This window comes from Sander lucioperca, chromosome 21, assembly GCF_008315115.2.
Source record: "Sander lucioperca isolate FBNREF2018 chromosome 21, SLUC_FBN_1.2, whole genome shotgun sequence".
Lineage (NCBI taxonomy): Eukaryota > Metazoa > Chordata > Actinopteri > Perciformes > Percidae > Sander > Sander lucioperca.
In genome coordinates, this window is record NC_050193.1 from 26,972,678 (window position 1) to 26,991,274 (window position 18,597).

General features: G+C 41.4%; 2 protein-coding genes across 3 annotated transcripts in view; both read right to left on the reverse strand.

Moving 5' to 3' along the window:
* Positions 1–2,874, reverse strand: part of LOC116034445 — a 14,541-nt gene extending 11,667 nt beyond the window's left edge. The window contains exon 1 of the mRNA XM_035996517.1: positions 2,592–2,874. Within this exon, the coding sequence (XP_035852410.1) occupies positions 2,592–2,762 (171 nt within the window). The 5' untranslated portion in view covers positions 2,763–2,874. The remainder of the gene's footprint in view (positions 1–2,591) is intronic.
* Positions 2,875–12,222: 9,348 nt separating this feature from the next.
* Positions 12,223–17,696, reverse strand: LOC116035205 (scavenger receptor cysteine-rich type 1 protein M130-like). 2 transcript variants are annotated; one of them, XM_035996937.1, is made up of 5 exons: positions 17,296–17,696; positions 16,908–17,204; positions 13,650–13,982; positions 13,126–13,208; positions 12,223–12,970 (listed from the first exon to the last, which is right to left on the reverse strand). In XM_035996937.1, exons 1-5 carry the CDS (start codon positions 17,678–17,680, stop codon positions 12,851–12,853), a joined length of 1,218 nt encoding a protein of 405 aa, XP_035852830.1. In that variant the 5' UTR covers positions 17,681–17,696; the 3' UTR covers positions 12,223–12,850. The 2 variants fall into 2 exon arrangements, with proteins under 2 accessions (XP_035852830.1, XP_035852829.1); XM_035996936.1 differs by having other exon boundaries at positions 12,223–13,018.
* Positions 17,697–18,597: the final 901 nt, after the last annotated feature.

Genomic DNA, 18,597 nt, shown 5'->3' on the forward strand with positions numbered 1-18,597 from the left:
TTCTCAGCCTCCCCGGTAAAGTCTACTCCAAGGTGCTGGAAAGGAGGGTTCGGTCGATAGTCGAACCTCAGGTTGAAGAGGAACAATGCGGATTCCGTCCTGGTCGTGGAACAACGGACCAGGTCTTTACTCTTGCAAGGATCCTGGAGGGAGCCTGGGAGTATGCCCAACCGGTCTACATGTGTTTTGTGGATCTGGAGAAGGCGTATGACCGGGTCCCCCGGGAGATACTGTGGGAGGTGCTGCGGGAGTATGGGGTGAGGGGGTCCCTTCTCAGGGCTATCCAATCTCTGTACGACCAAAGCGAGAGCTGTGTCCGGGTTCTCGGCAGTAAGTCGGACTCGTTTCAGGTGAGGGTTGGCCTCCGCCAGGGCTGCGCTTTGTCACCAATCCTGTTTGTAGTATTTATGGACAGGATATCGAGGCGTAGTCGGGGTGGAGAGGGGTTGCAGTTCGGTGAGCTGGGGATCTCATCGCTGCTTTTTGCGGATGATGTGGTCCTGATGGCATCATCGGCCTGTGACCTTCAGCACTCACTGGATCGGTTCGCAGCCGAGTGTGAAGCGGCTGGGATGAGGATCAGCACCTCTAAATCGGAGGCCATGGTTCTCAGCAGGAAACCGATGGAGTGCTTTCTCCAGGTAGGGAATGAGTCCTTACCCCAAGTGAAGGAGTTCAAGTACCTTGGGGTCTTGTTCGCGAGTGAGGGGACAATGGAGCAGGAGATTGGTCGGAGAATCGGCGCAGCGGGTGCGGTATTACATTCAATTTATCGCACCGTTGTGACGAAAAGAGAGCTGAGCCAGAAGGCAAAGCTCTCGATCTACCGGTCAGTTTTCGTTCCTACCCTCACCTATGGTCATGAAAGCTGGGTCATGACCGAAAGAACGAGATCCAGGGTACAAGCGGCCGAAATGGGTTTCCTCAGGAGGGTGGCTGGCGTCTCCCTTAGAGATAGGGTGAGAAGCTCAGTCATCCGTGAGGAGCTCGGAGTAGAGCCGCTGCTCCTTCGCGTCGAAAGGAGCCAGTTGAGGTGGTTCGGGCATCTGGTAAGGATGCCCCCTGGGCGCCTCCCTAGGGAGGTGTTCCAGGCACGTCCAGCTGGGAGGAGGCCTCGGGGAAGACCCAGGACTAGGTGGAGGGATTATATCTCCAACCTGGCCTGGGAACGCCTCGGGATCCCCCAGTCGGAGTTGGTTAATGTGGCTCGGGAAAGGGAAGTTTGGGGTCCCCTGCTGGAGCTGCTACCCCCGCGACCCGTTACCGGATAAGCGGACGAAGATGGATGGATGGATAGGTCTTTTTTGACGTTTTGAAGGTTTTTTTTCCCACGTTTTTTGTCACTTTTTTTCCGATGTCTTTGTTGATTTTATTTTATTTATTTTTTATTTATTTTTTTTTTTTTTTATCAAGTTTTTGAAGTTTTTCTGAAGTCTCTGTCGATTTTTGTTTTAAAGTTTTTCTTGTTTTTTTTCACGTTTTTGAAGCATTTTTGTCACCTTTTTCAACCTTCTATACATTTTTATTCAAATGCTATAAAATCCACTAAAATACCCAAATTAATTGAGAGTATTGAACTCATCATTTCTTTTACTCTAAAGAACGTTGTACAGAACCATCCACAGTATTTGTTGAAAGAAACCCAAATTTCTGATATAGAGACTTTTTAAAAATGGGTCAAATTTGACCCGAGGAAACAGGAGGGTTAACATGATTTATTCACCTGCTACTGGACCAATGTCAAAGGTTGTTGTTCACATCAGACACAAAAACATGAGAAAACAGGGTCACACTGGAAGAAACTGAAGCTAGCCTTTAAGTAGCAATCATCCTAAAATACTGAATGTTCAACGTGGTGTAATGACTTCACGTAAACATACACCACCACTTTCTAAAGCCACGTGGCGTGTTATCTGTACGCATTTTGAGCTATCCGCGTGGATGTATAAAAAGTGACAAAAATGCTTCAAAAACGTGGGAAAAAATGCATGTCCACAAACTTCTATATCTCAGGACGATAGTTGTACCTTTAACTTGAAGGTCCATCTTCTGTTTTCAGACACATTTCAGAGGAACCTTAAATCATATTGTAATATTCCAGCCTGATCTCAATAAGTGGTGTATGTATGACATGACAATTCTTAAAAGAAGAAAGTGACGGTTGGGTTTAGGAAACGTGACACGAGGGACCTGATCCCCGGTCTCCTGGTGAAAGTCCTGTGTTTGACCCATCCACCCCCCCCGACCAACCTCCCTATGTGGATTTTCTCCCTTTCATTCTACTCTCTCTCTTTTGTCTCTCTAAATTCACACGCAATTGCAAGGTAATGTAAGTCATTGGAGGCCAAACGGCGTTGATAAACACGCTAAAAAGCGAGTATGCGTCTTAATAACACGCCAATAATGGCATACAAATTGGCGTGTCATACATACGCCACTTCATGACATCAATCTGAAAAAATACAATATGATTTAAGACCCCTTCATACAGGCCTCTGAAATGTGTCCTGAGATATAGAAGTTTGTGGACATGCATTATCCAAAAGAATGCATCTTCTTGCTTGATTTTGTTGAAATAGATGCCTCCTCATCTTGTCTCTCTCTCGGATCACCTCCTCCAGCTGTCGGAGGGTTTGTTTGTTTCGTTGGCGGTACATCCGGGCATCTCCCTTCAGCTGAGCACACAGCAGCTCCAACTCCTCCTTCTCCTCCACGCTCTGAAACAAACGCACCCAGCAGAGACTCTTTACACCCGACAACATCTGGAAACAAACGCACCCAGCAGAGACTCTTTACACCCGACAACATCTGGAAACAAACGCACCCAGCAGAGATGCATTACACCTGACAACATCTGGAAACAAATGCACCCAGCAGAGATGCATTACACCCGACAACATCTGGAAACAAATGCATACAGTGGAACTACAACTCCCATCCCGTCACGTGACGCCCTCTGACCCAAAAAGACTTTTCCCTTCAGACTCACCCGGAGAAAGAAGCTGCAGGCTCGTAAAATGCTCTGTTTTTTAGTTCTCTTCCTGTGTTTGGGTCGGAACTTCTCACCAAACTCTAGTTCACGTGAACCTGTTTTTTCTTTATTTCTTTAAGGAGACCAGACTTCCAAACTGCTCTGGTGTGAAAGGAACCTAAATCAGGTTGCTGACTGTTAAAGGTGGCGTGTTTGTTTGGTGGCTGTTAAAGGTGGCGTGTTTGTTTGGTGGCTGTTAAATGTGGCATGTTTGTGTGTTCCCTCTCAGGTTCCTGGGAACGTCGGACCAGAACGTGTGCGACATCCAGAATTACAGCAGCATGGAGGATCACCTGGAGATCCTGGAGGAGACGCTGCGGCTCTGACACCTCGCCCTGACGGCGCCCGACACTCTGGGTCAGGCGCTCCGTTACTACGGCTGCATCTCGGCCGCCGCCGCCGCCTGGGTTTAAACATGAATACCTTCCGCTATGTCTGGGTTTAACCTTTGTGTCGTCTTCCCGTCGACCACGTCACTTTTAGTTTTTTCTGGGTCAAAATTTTAAATGAAAACTTTTTTTTCAACATTTTGTTGTTCTTTTTTGACACAAATTTCTGAAATGGAAACTTTGTTTTAAAAAAATGGGTGAAATGTGACTCGAGGACGACAGGAGGGTTAAACACGAACATCTTCTGCTAAGTCTGATTGGCTCTTTTCAGTCATATTTATATTTTCAAAAAAAAAGTTGCATTTTTCTAAAACTCAGCTTTTTTTTTTGAAAAAATTCAGAGTTTTAGCAAAATGTCTAAAAACAAAAGCCCCTAAAACTTCATCTCTCCTGGTGTCCTCGGTTCACATCTGACCCATTTAAAAAGTTTCCATTTCAGAAATTTGGGTTTCTTTCAACCCACTTTTCAAACAACATAGCGTGGATGGTTCCTACAACGCTCCTCACAAGTTAGATAAACGATCAGTTCACTACTTTAATTGAATTTGAGGGTTCAATTTGATAGCATTTGATGAAAAAAATGATACAAGAACATTGAAAAAAGTGACAAAAATGTCGGAAAGAGCTTCAAAAACGACTGAAAAAAATACAAAAATGTCAAAATAGCACAGAAAAAAACTTGACAAAAATATCGGAAAAAGTGACAAAAAAATGTCAAAATTTGGACCCCGAAAAACAACAAAATTGCATGGTTGACTAGTCTTGAAAAAAGCCCCTAAAACTTTCACTATGCTGCCCCCGTTTTGGTTTGAAAATTCAGCGAATACATTTCTGGCAAAAGGCACCGGTCCAAATCTAGAGCAGCCAAAATCACCAGAGAATTCATGAAGGAATCTTCTGTCATTGTCACTCACCTCTGACCCTATCCATTTATATGCCTGAAAAAACTACTAATATGTATAGGTGGCGTCTGAACCCTACTCTCCTTCAAAAGACAGATTTCTGAGATCAGATTGGGCTGTTCTGTGAGACAAACTGTGCCTCTTCTCCCAATAGTTTTATATTATGGGATACACTAAAAGCCTTTTTAAGGGGACAAATAATCTCTTATATCAAAGGTATCAGAAAGAAATACATGGCAGAAATAGAAGAATTGAAATCAGACATTTTGAAATTGGAAAAAGAGTTTCAACAATCAGGATCTAAGGAAGTACACCAGTTATTGGTAAATTAAAAGCTTAGATACAATACTTTGCACACTTATAAAATTGAAAAAAAAACATTCTGAGAAGCAAGCAAAGGTACTATGAATTGGGGGAGAAGGCGCACAAAATTCTGTCTTGGCAACTGAGAAGAGAAGAAAGCTCTAGGACGATTAATTCAATCCAAACTGAAACAGGTTCTGTATCATATAACCCAACAGAAATTAATGATGCATTCAAACAGTTTTACACACATTTGTACACATCAGAACCACCAGAAAATCTGAGTAACTTTGAGGAATTTTTGTCCATGATTGAACTGCCCAAACTAGGCCAGGAAGACCAAAATAGTCTTGACCTGCCCTTTACACAAAAAGAAATAGAAAAAGCTCTGGGCTCCCTACAAGCAAACACATCTCCAGGAGAAGATGGGTTTCCTCCAGAATTTTACAGGGAATTTAAGGATTTACTCCTCCCACTTCTCATGGATGTCATCAACTTGGCCTCTAAGACTCGAACACTCCCTGAATCATTCTCTACAGCCATAATTACTGTAATTCATAAAAAAATAGCGATCCATTGAAATGCTCTTCATATCGGCCAATTGTATTGTTAAATACAGATTATAAGATACATACATATACATATATACGTATATATATATATATATATACAGATAATTTCTAAGGCCCTGGCTTAAAGGTGGCGTGTTTGTTTGGTGGCTGTTAAAGGTGGCCCTGGCTTTCTAAGGCCCTGGCTAACAGACTTGGCCAGTATCTGCCACAACTAATAAATCCAGACCAGTGTGGCTTCATTTCAAAGCACTCCTCAGCTAATAACCTATGTAGGCTCTTTAATATTATTCATTTAACAAAATCTGAAACAGAACCCAGTATAGCTGTGGCTTTAGACGCTGAAAGAGCCTTTGATGGGCTAGAGTGGCCATATTTATTTAAAGTGTTGGCCAAGTTTGGGTTCGGTCCATTATTTATTAGCTGGGTTCAAACTCTATACCATAAACCCCAGGCAGAAATCAGCACCAATGGACAGACTTCTTCTACATTCCCTTTAAGTAGATCAAGTCGACAGGGATGCCCTTTGTCTCCAGCACTTTTTGTCTTGGCATCTGAGCCTTTAGCTGAAGCAATTAGACAAGATTCTGATATAAAGGGCTTTCAGGTGGGTCAGACAGTTCATAAAATTAATCTTCCTGCAGACAACGTTATTTTGTACTTAAAAGACCCTGGTAACTCTCTTTCCACATTACAAACTGTACTAAATACTTATAGTAGTATTTCAGGCAATAAGGTGAATTTGGAAAGAAGTGAAGTTATCCCATTGACAAATTTTGTTCACTCCAAACTCCAGCGTACAAGTCCATTTAGATGGCCTATGAATGGTATAAAATACCTTGGGATAATAACCTCAAAAACCTGTACAGATTGAATTACCTCCCGCTGCTCAGCAAGATTGAGGATGATTTACGTAGATGGGTGGGCTTGCCTCTCACCTTGATTGGCAGAGTTAATTGTATTAAAATGAATGTACACCCGAGTTTGCAGTATCTGTTTCTGTGTAAATAAAGGGAAGGGAAGAAGGGTCAGATTTAATGACTGCCATGGCTGATGTTTACTACCAGTTTTAAACTGTCGAATGGCAGTATCTCCATTATTAAGCAACGCATTCTCATTACCGGGTTATAATAAACATGTTTAACCCGACATCTCAAAATGCACACGTTTTCTTTTTTATTATCCTATTTATTTGTATGTTTAGTTTCATAGCATGAGAGCTCTTCATGTAACAAATACTTTATTATCTGATGTTATTAGAGTACAAACACACATTACAAAGCTATTGTGAACTAAATATGATTGTTGAGTATTATAATAAAATGTTTTTTTTTTTAAATCCAGGTGACATTACTTGGTAAATCAATCTTTTCTCAGGCCTAAAATCCACATTGATTTTCCATTATATGGCCGTGAAGTTGGCATTAAATTTCATCCTAGGTGGTATTAAAGGGTTAGGGTTAGGTGGTATTTGAGCCTAATGATGAAGGTAACAGTCTCTGAAGTCTTAATGAGTCTATCAACATTACTAACTGTTCTAAATGAGCATTTATTAATATGGAGATGTTTGTTGATATTTTTATATCTCTGTCTTTGAGGCTCTTTGCACAGAGACACATTTAGAGGAGAAGAAGGCGGGCCATAGATGTACGGAGGATAAGACAGTTGTTGTTTTGGACATTTCTGTTGCCTGTTATTATTATTCTGTATGTTTCCTGTTGTGTTTATTGTATTCTGTGGTATGTGTATATTTTGTTGTGTATATTTCTGTTCCTTGTTGTGTATATTTCTGTTTCCTGTTTTATTTTGATAGTCTGTTTTCTGTCCTGTCTTGTTTAGTTTTACTTCCTGTGTTTTCCCACCTTGTCTGATTGTCCTGCCCCGCCCTGATGTGTCTCACCTGTTGTACCACCTGTTCATTGTTTGCTCATCACCTCTTGTATTTAACCTCTTTGTTCCCCTTGTCTCTTGTCAGATCGTTTTGTGTCTTAGTCCTGTCAGTTTGTGTGTGTTTGTGTGCTTTCCCCGTGTCTTTTCTGGTCAGCGTCTACCCTTCCTGCATTTCCCTGGTTTTTACTCCTCTGGTTCTTTTGTGTTTCTATTAATAAATCCTCAAGCTCAAACCTTCTCCTGCCTGCCTGCCTCTCCCTGCATTTGGGTCCTTTAATCTCTGGAAGAGTGACAACAGTGTTTTTACAACCTTTTCAGACCAAGGACCACTTACCCAATGTAGGAGCCATATATTGTATGTTGTTTATGATCTCATATTATTTATTGATTATCATATTGATTATTATATTGTAGGTGTTGGGCGTTTTCATCGCGGTTTGAGTGGAAGTGATAAGATATTTGTTTGCTTCACCTGTTCACCTGTTGGGTTTTTTGGGCTTTAACAGAGAGGGGGTGAGCCTGGGAGCGAACACTTTCTGTTGACCGCCGCACTAAGGCGTCCGGTATACTCCCCGCAGCCGACCTGTTGAGAGCCATTATGACATCATGGGAGCGCCGTAACTATTTATACTCGTGCGTGGTGGTTGCGACACTAGTTGCAGTCTTCTCCTGGACAGAGGGGTCGCAACTGAGGAAAGGCTACCGACTTCACTATTTCTACAGACTAGAAGAAGAAGAAAAAGGTAAACAATGGCAGAACTGGCAGCAGCATTGACGTCAATGCTTCGATTTGATTCAATGACCTATTCGCCGGATTAAGCCTTTCATTCACCATAAAAGAACTTATTTTAACCCAGAGATCCACGTCATTTTGACGTCAAATTGGCCCACGACAGGTCAGCTGTGGCGACTGTAAAAATCCATTAACGCACATATTTCGACTCACAAAGTAACTTTGCTTTTGGTAACTGCAGTGCTAGTTGTATTTTACGTGTGGAGGAATAAATCATTGCAATACAATCTGAAGCCACAGTGTTTATGCATCTGTCAGTGTTTAGTCCCTCGCGCCAGCACGTTGTTGGACTGATTACAGCCACAACACCCAATAAAAAAAACTTACAAACCACCTAACTGCCAAAATATCCCCAAAACTACAGGCCTCCTACTTCAACAGTTTACTACAATAACAGAACTACAGGCCTCCTACTTCAACAGTTTACTACAATAACAGAACTACAGACCTCCTACTTCAACAGTTTACTACAATAACAGAACTACAGACCTCCTACTTCAACAGTTTACTACAATAACAGAACTACAGGCCTCCTACTTCAACAGTTTACTACAATAACAGCTAAATGACGGGACAGTTTTTACAACCAGCTGAGTCTGTATTGTCTCTGTTGCTGTCTTAATGAGGAAGAATGGTTCTGCTGACACTGAGACATCAGGGAAGAAATGTCTGTCTGAAGCCATCCATGCATTTCGTCACTGAACACAAAAGTTAACTTTATTTCTCTGTATTTACTATTGGAGGCTTTGTCTTAAAACACTCGGCTTCTTCTTAGCTGATTCAGAATCAGATTTATTGTCCAAGTATACTTACATACACAAGGAATTTGACTTTGGCAGGTGTTAACTCTCTATATATAGACAAATACACATGTAGTAGTAAACCTTCAGTAGCCAAATAGTAATATAGACACATACTGTACAATAGAGACACAATATAGGCACATATCAACATAATATACAAAAATACAATATACAAATAAGACATAATATCAAGACAAGTACACATGGAGTGGGATGAAGTACAAAAGGTAATAGTGCAAAGTAGTGTGGAAGATGCATATTGGAATGATAAATATGTAATGTGTAGAGAAGAGGCCAAAGTGGGGATGACCCCACTTATCCACAGTTCAGTAGAGTGATGGCAGTGGGAAGTCTGACAACACAGAAAAAACAGCCCATTCAAATAATAATGTTTGGATTTATGGATGATTTTATTAATTTTTTAGGTGTCACTTATAATTCCACATATTAAGAAATCAATACAAACAAATAACAGGATGCAGATGCATTAACAAGTATACTTCTTTCAACTCACAAATAGAAACAATCAAATAAAGAACCTAAAAATAAGAAAAGAATAAAGAGATGACTATAATTCTGGCATTATATCATGAAAATACTAATGTTACGCAATGCTGTTGGACAACATTCATCAAAATGATTAACTACAGAAATTAGCAAAAATCCTGATAACTAATAAAAGCTCAATTGTTACAAAATAAGAAAATTCATTCATTACAAAAATAAGCAAAATCCATTGTTACAAAATAAGTAAAAATATGTAATACTAATAGGTAAAAATCCTGTTACAAACAACAACAACAATTTGTAAATCCCATTTCTGACCAAAGATTTTCGAGGAGATGACTTGAAACTAGCGATGCTCCGCTCTGAAAGATACCAGTTAAACATGTCTAATAATAATAATCAGACCCAAACAGAATCTGCAGAATTTAGGAGTGTGTTTACTTTTAGTTGTTGTTGCTTCGAGCATCGGAGGTCTGCCGAGATCTGATGAGAAACGAGATGAGAAATGACCCGATCTCAGCGGACCTTTCACCGCTCTGCTCCGAGAGGATTTCTGCCCCGAAGGGAAGTCAAACAGTGTTCATCTGCCAACGTGACATCATGACTTCGCGTAAACATACACAACACTTTCCTTTTGTTATCTGTACATTTTGAACTATCCACGTGTATGTCTACGCTGTATACAGCTGATGGCAGTCTGCAACGTCACAGCATAAACATACAAGCCACTTTCTAAAGCTACGTGGCGTGTTATTGCGAGGCTACGTGTTATCGCGAGGGTACGGTTGGGTTTAGGAAACGTCGGTTTAGGAAAAGGAGAACCGGTTGGGTTTAGGAAAACCTCACAAGCGGGACAAGATCCTGGGTGAAAGTCCTGCTTTTTGACCCGACCAACCTCCCTACGCAGATTTTCTCCCTTTCATACTACTCGCTATGGCGTCAATTCACACGCAATCGCAAGGTAATGTAAGTCAATGGAGGCCAAACGGCGTTGATAAACACGCTGAAAAACAAGTATGCGTCTTGATAACACGCAAATAATGGCATACGAATTGGCGTGTCACACATACACCACTTCATGAGATGAGTCTGCATCTGCACACACTGCCATGACACAGACCTAACTTAAAATCATCTTTCTTTTTAATTCATTACTTAATCAAACATCTGACTGCAACAAGGAGAAAGTTGTCTCAGTCATTTCCCCTCTGCATCTGATCGCCTGTTCTCACACTGAGTAACTTACAAAGAATACAAATGTTACACAATGTTGCTTTAAGCACATAATTAATCAAAATGCCTAATTACAGAAATAATCAAAATCCTGATAACAAATATCAGTAGTAAAAGTAAAATCCATCATTACACAATAAGTAAATTCCTGAAATACAAAAACCAACAATTGTAAAGTCCAGTTCAGACCAAAGATTGAGGACGAGATGAGAGTAAACTTTAGTCTCCCTGAGAGTCTCCGGTCTGCAGCGTTCTGAAAGCTGCCAGTTTCCACCAATCAGACGAGACGCTGGATCATCTCCATAGAAACCACTCTCTGGACTTCTGTTCTAACTTCAGACCTTTCAGGCGTTTTGTAGCTGGATATTATTTGTAGCATCTTAAGATATGAATGAGGAGAGTGATAGTGAGATACTTGCTGCAGCTGCATTTCTAGTAGAGATGAAACAGAGAAAACTATGTTTTATTTCTCTGATTCTCTGCTTTGTTCTAACGCTGCTCTTCTCTCTTCAGTCTCTCTCTAGCTCGCTCCACCACATACCGTGCTCACGGCGCTCGTTGAGCCTCCGTCTAAAACTCTGTCATTTCACCAGCTGACAGTTTGTAACAAAGAAATAAAATGGATTCTGGATCCTTTTGTTTCTGTAGTTTGTAGCTGACTTGGTGAGCTGACTTCTCTATTGGCTGTTGAAACAGGAGACGTCTCTTACGTTCTAAAACCAGCCTCTGGAGACTCCACCAGCTGACTTCTCTATTGGCTGTTGAAACAGGAGACGTCTCTTACGTTCTAAAACCAGCCTCTGGAGACTCCACCAGCTGACTTCTCTATTGGCTGTTGAAACAGGAGACGTCTCTTACGTTCTAAAACCAGCCTCTGGAGACTCCACCAGCTGACTTCTCTATTGTCTGTAGAAACAGGAGACGTCTCTTACGTTCTAAAACCAGCCTCTGGAGACTCCACCAGCTGAGTCACAGAGACACCATCAGCTGGTTTGAGTCGAGCTGAGACGGGCCGGTTCAGACCGCTTCAACATTTCCTTCAATGTTCTTAAACAGTTTCATTTTGTCGCAAATCTTTGGCCTGAACTGGATTTTATGAAATAGGAAAAAGCATTAATTACAAAAGTAAGCAAAATACATCATTACACAATAAGTAAATTCTTGAAGTAAAAAAACAAACCATTCTTATGAAATGAAATTTGTGTGAAAACAGCCTCTGATTTTTAATATTGTACTGTGTGTGCGAGCTACATGACTTTGATTCCTTCATTGTATTTCTTTAATCCCAAACACTAACAGACCGTCAACATGGCACCAGATGTTGTTCACCAACCTGGATCTACACACAGCAGGGGGCTCTGAGTTTTCTGGTATTTTACGATAAAATCGTAATCAAAGAATTTTGAGTTTTTGTCAATGTGTTTTTTCCATTTATTTTAATTAGGGATGTCAGCATGAAAACATCCGATTGTGATTAATCATATGATTGTCTGTAGTTGACTCGTGATTTAACGCAAATGGCACATTTTTAATCTGTTCTAAATGTACGGGATGTTTTTTCAAGTTTTTAAAGCTCAAGTGGTGTTTGCGCCTTGACATAATCCGGTGGTATATCAGATCACATCAACAGTACATGCAGATAACTTTAGTCTTGAGGAGAGAACCATCTGGAAGGGCTGTGGAACTCAACTTGACATTCAAAAGGCTCTTTTCTTTATCACAGTTATGATTTGCTGGACAACACGAAGAAATTGAGATGGCCGCATGGGAAAGTTTGGCCTGGGTGGATACTAAAAATCTTAAAGGGTAACTACTGTTTTTTCAGGTACTTTCTGGGGTAAGTGGTTTTTCTTTGGCAATCTTTTCAACAAAAGATGCTTTTTCTAACCTGTTTTGGGGATAGGAGGGTTAATACAGGACCAATGTCAAAGATGGTTGTTCACATCAGTCACTTAGACACAAGAATATAGGAAAATAGGGTCCAGGTTGAAAAACGGTAGTTACCCTCTAATTGAGATTGTGAATGGCAAAGCTCTTTAAAAATTTAGGGAATACCAGGGGGTTTCAGTAAAAATAATAAAATTGAAAAATTAGTTGGAACCTTTTCCAAATCAAGGAGTTCTGTAGAACATATGACCCAATTCTGGTGGTCCTGGGTCCATCCTAAGGACCCCTACCGGGTCCCTAAAACAGGTTCTGGACATTTGGGAAGAATAATGCTTGTCAGTAAAATGTACTTTTTAAAACTCATTTTTCCTCACAGATTGGCCCCAGAGACCCCGGATTTTGTACACAATTACCCAGCATGTGCCATTCAAAATGAATTTAAGTTTTGTAAGGGTAAATAAATGGGAATTATTCCATGTGGGGATAAAAAGGTGCATAAATGCTTAACCTCCATGTGGATGTGAGATGAGCTCCTTGGAGGTGCTACTCAGCTCCCTGAGCTCCTTCCTCTTCAGTCGGTCCTCCTTCAGCTGCAGGGACACCCAGGTTATAATAATCCAGCTCAATGTTGTTCTGTCTGCACGGCAGCTGCCCCCTGTTGGCCTGGAGATCAATGTTCTTCTGTCTGCACGGCAGCTGCCCCCTGCTGGCCTGGAGAGACATGACAGAACATAGATGTGACTTCCTGCATCACTCCTCTCTTCAGTTTAACAAAAACAGACAGTGGTGGAAACAACAGAGAGAGAGAGTGTCCGTACCCTACAGTAGAAGTAAAGGGCAATGTTCTCCACCAGCAGAATCAGCGGCAGGAGGATCGCTCTGATGATTAAAGGCCTCGGATCTGATGGAACACATGGACAGTCAACACATCACACAACATCATGAGTCCAACAGCTCCCATTAAACACAAACTGACCTGAAATCTAAAATCACTTCAACATGGACACTTAACTCTCACACTTAGTGCACTTCATGTATACTTTATATCATACCATGGTCAGAGCTTTGTGATTGGTCACATCAGAAGGTGATTCTCATAGTGAAACACCTATCTCAGTTCTCAGAGAACCAGAGTTATCCTCGTAACCAAACATGCTCTGTCCTTCAGTTAATTGTTAGCTGTTACCATTTTTACACTTTGTATGAGTTTGGTTACTATCTGACATGTGTAATATGATGACAGTCGTCACAGAGTCAGGCCAGAAACAACATGTTGTCAGCTGATCATTTTCACTCAGTTTGGACCAATCATCTTCTCCAATCCTGTAAACAGTCAGCTTACCCATGACGGTGAGAGAGAGCACATGGCTCTCAGAGGAGAAGTTATGAGAGAAAACATTGACGTGATAAACACAGCTGTAGCTTCCTTGGTGGGCGGGCTCTGCAGCAGGAAACAGGAAGTGGGCAGAGTGATTGACAGCTGGCTGGGTGTAGTTGTGTGCTGAGTTGGAGGAGGTGAAGGTGAGCTGGAAGGAGCCTCCTGGGTACTGTGGCTGGATGGAGCAGCTGATGGTGAAGTTGGAGCCCCAGAACACCTGGAACACCTCCTGCTGGTCCTCCTCGGAGACCCCGACCATGGAGGAGGACACAGAGATGTTGGGCTGAAGCAGCAGATCTGTAAACACAGAGACAGACAGACAGACAGACAGACAGACAGATAGACAGTTTGTAGCTTCTAGTCAGACTCAGATTATTATTGTAATAATAATATATATAATAATAAGTGTCTGACAACATTATGGAAAGGATCCCTACAGAGATAGACCTTTAAAACCTCTTTAAGACCTTTCTGTTAAACCAGAAACAGCTCTGAGGTCGCTAACACTAAACCCACCAGACTCCATTTAGAAAAACAGTACTTTTAGCGTGTATAGAGCCAGACTATTTTCACATGTAAATCGGTAAACTATGTGTTTATTTCAACCAAAACTAGAATTGTGATGGTTGGAAAAGTGGAAAGACGACCCAAAACGGGTTTTCATAGTTTTATTTTGTTTCTCTCAACTTTAAAAGCGGTGTATTTTACGATGATAAAATGACTGTTTATGTACATGGAGTCTGGTGGGTTTATAGAACGCAATTTTGCAGATGTTTTTATGTGTAACAAAAGGATCTTACTCTTTAACATTAATCCTTTCCATAATGGTATCAGACACTTAGAATAATAATCTGAGTCTGTCAGCAGCAAAACCAGAACTTTTGTGAAGGTAAATACAATCAACAGTTGCCCTATTACAGTTTTTCTCAATTGCTAAAACACTAAAACCCATTGGCTGAACAAAGTTCTCAGTTGCCTGAACTCATTTAGCTAATTGTGCAGTCTGTTGTCAATACCTTAAACCATTTCTCATGGAAAAAACACAATTTGCAGATCTCACTTAGACTTTTCACCAAAACTCTAAACACATTCTCATTTTCAAAACACATTCTGCCCTCTAATGCACATGTCATCCATACTGGTCAACACAAGGGGCAACAATCAAATACAACTAGAGAACACATGGCATTGTTTGAACACAACCACTCAAAATTGATTTCACTTGATTCAAATGATGTGACACAACCAATATAAGCCAGTTCAGAGAGCAAACCGGTCGTTGAAGGTGGGAAGGAGAAAGTCTGAGAATGGATAGAAGAAACGACGTGAGAGGACGAGGACGAGTGCGTATGCGAGGTGTCAGGGCTGGATACGGCACACAAGAGGATTCTTCCCCCGTTGCCTCAGGAGGGACAATATTGCTTGTGATGTGGACGAAGTGCTCTGGCCTGACCCAGCCCAAAGACAAGAGGAAGCACATTGATCATATGTTTACTCCTTTGATTTTTGTCCTGTTTAGTATTGTATACTGTAGTACAGTGTAGGCTGTGTACTGTACAATGAACACATAGTATGGCCCTGAACATTGAGCTTTCCATCAGTACTGACTGCTCAATAGATTTTGACTGGTTAAAGGTTTTTATCAACAAAGACCAAGAATGACAGTATCACAGAGACAAAGGACACGTTTGAGAGATGCAGGGTACAGTAGGGTACACGGAGGAGGAAGAACAAAAAAACAATGCAAAGAGCAAAGCAGAGTAGTCATTTAGGTTAAATTTTGAGCTACTATGATAGAACATGTTTTCGTTCATCTAAAGACAATGACGGAAAAATATGAAATTTGTTTTGAGATAAAAAATGTTGAAATCTTGATAGTGTATATCATTTTGATCACTTTGTTTATGAATTGAGAGCAGTGTTTGATTTTGAACACATGTAAAAGTGTTTTGAGGCGAACGTTTGATTTTGCGAGAGGAGTCCGAGGTTTTGTAAATAGTGCTTGAAGAAGAGGTTTTGTGTTTAATGTTTTCAGAAAATGGAGCAATTTTCAGAAATTGTGTTTTAGTAATTGAGAAAAACTGTAACTAACATTGTAGCTTGTTTCTCTGCTGCTGCCTGTAGAGATCTCTCTTAATACTGGACCAATGTCAAAGATTGTTGTTCCCATCAGTCACTTAGAAATAAAATCAGTGTTTCCAAACATAGACTAATTCGTGGCGGTGCTCCACAGAATCAACTCCGGCCGCCACATATTGAGTTTTGTTATTCTTTTTTTTTTAACGCTATTTAAAACACGCAGAGTATTCGTTCAGCTGCATTTCCTTTCATAGCTCTCCCTCCATCTCTCTGTCACACACACACACACACACACACACACAGACACACACACACACAAAGCCCCTCCCCTCCATGTACACCACGTCTGTCTCCATGGAAACGAGATCATCCCTGGCAGCGTGGGAGCATGGCCTATTTGGTGCAGATAGAACGGCTGGCGAAATCCACAAGTTCATGAAAGGTTGGTATCTCGTGAACACCTTTACACAATCACACATTAAAAAGTGCTATAAACATATTTTATATTCTGAATACAAACAAGTGATTGCGCCTGCTTTAGAAAGTTAACTAGTCACAAGTTTACGGTAAAATGCAGTTGGGTTGTCGAGGTCAAAACACCATAGGTAGCAGCTGTGAATCAAATAAACTTATTATAAATAATGTTATGTCATGTTCTACTCTGACACTGAATGTTTGCTGCTTCAATCCAGATGAGTATTGAAAAGTATTTTCCGTGACTGAAAAAGGCCCGTGTTGAGGATGAGGATCAGCCTGAACCGGAGGTATCAGTCTGAAACAGAGCTCAACAGTCCCACCAGTGGAATTACTTATGTTATTAATTTGTTTACAATATTTTCAGGCTTCAAGCAGAGCAGCTCAAGCAGAAAGACAGGGTGAGGGAGAGAGAGAGAGAGATTCCTTAGGCACTGAAGAAAGAGGAGGAGAGGAGGACAGCATCCAACATGATTTTGTAGAGGTAAAGACATTTGAATGGGTTGGGTGTGTGGATTTTGTGAAGGTGTGAAAACATTTTAGATTAATATTTAATATAATAATGTTCTGTGTAAGAAATTATTAATGAAGTAGTTATTGTGAATCCCCCCGGTCAGACACAGGGTGTCATCAAAAACATTGATTCATTCATGTCTTTGATGGGGTTACCTGAGCAGGTGAGATGAAGGAAGGAGGAAGAGGAATATGATGCAGCACACTCCCTCAGAGCAGATCCAGACTCAACACAGACAGACCTGATCCACCACACAGATCTGTATGAGGACTCTTCTCTCTCTACAGAAACAGCAGAGCCACAGTCTGACTCTCTGCAGGCAGCAGCTGCTGTCTTCAGGGTCCAGTCAGAGTTATAGTGGTATCTCACTGGTCTCCATTCTCCTTCATGTTTCACCTCCAGTGTTCCTGCACAGCGACTGGCTCCTCCCACCAACCTGACAGCATCAGGCTCTGAACAGAAACCAGAGTCATCAGCAAAAGAACAAAGTGAGTTTCATTAGAACAGAAATGAACCAAATCAGAGCTGCAGCTCCTCTCCTACCTGAGCAGGTGAGTCCAACAGCTTTTCCAGGTGAGCAGGTGTTTCTATCTGAGCCTGAGCTTCTACAGTCCAGGAGAGCAGACTCATGGCCTCCACACTGGAACTCTTTGGTCCTCATTGGAGGCTCCACTTCTCCATAGAGCGCCCCCTGGAGGACTGAAGGAGCACCACAGCCAAGCTCCCTACAGACCACCTCTGCATCCTGCTGGTCAAAGTCATCTTCACACACTGAAGACCAGCGCTGGATAGACTGGTTAGTGTTCACCTCCAGTCTGCCTGAGCACAGACTGGTCCCCTTCACCAGCCTGACAGAGTCTGGAGAGATGATAGAAGATACAATAGAGAGAGAGAAAAGACACCAGACATCATTAACAACAGAACTCATCTTTATACCGTGGTCACACCGCCCGGGTAAAGTGTGAATTCAAGTCAATAGAAATACGGAAATGGACACAAAATCTTTGTCATTCAAGCCGGCGCCGTGTATTTATGAGTTGAAATATTTGAACTGGAGTAAGAAATGTGTGTGACGCTGTGTCTTGAAAGTGTTTAGATCCTCCTGATGTCCTCACGTTGTTGAAGCAGAAATGGAGGAACAGATGATTGTAGCTGTCTGTAGCTCCTCATTATTTACAGACAGCAGATGCAAAAGGAGCTTTCTTTGGGAAGAGTGAAACTACCTATTAAGTTCTGAAATAATGTGTCTGTTGTGTTGATGGAGCAGCTACAATGTTAGCATAGCTCTGATCCATCCAAACTCCATTCAGAAAACAAACATTTTAAAAGTTGTTTGCTTGTCGTCTTGCAGACAGACCTGATGAAGAATGGATTCATACTTTTTACAAATCTGCATCATTAACTTGTTATTTCGACTCACATTTTATTTGTTCATTACAATTACAAAACAGGGAAATCTGAACCTCAGGTAGTGCTGGAAGTGGCAGTCATCAACTACACCCTGGCCCCTGAAGACTGTAGTTTTTGGTCTAGATGTCCTTGTTGGTGATTTATACGGTAGAAAGTGACGCTATACTCCATTACAGTCAGTCTTCAGCTGTAATGACAGACAGGAAGCCTGAAGTGTTGACGCCTGAACAGGATGCTGTGTGTTGATGTCAACATGTGTATCAGGTGTGATCTAGCATCTACCGATGATCTGGACCACACGGGATCTTTAAAAGAATTAAAATATCAAAGACAGACATGCAGGCAGACAGACAGACAGACAGACAGAGAGAGACAGACAGACAGACAAACAGTCAGACAGGCTGGCAGACAGACAGGCAGAGAGACAGACAGACA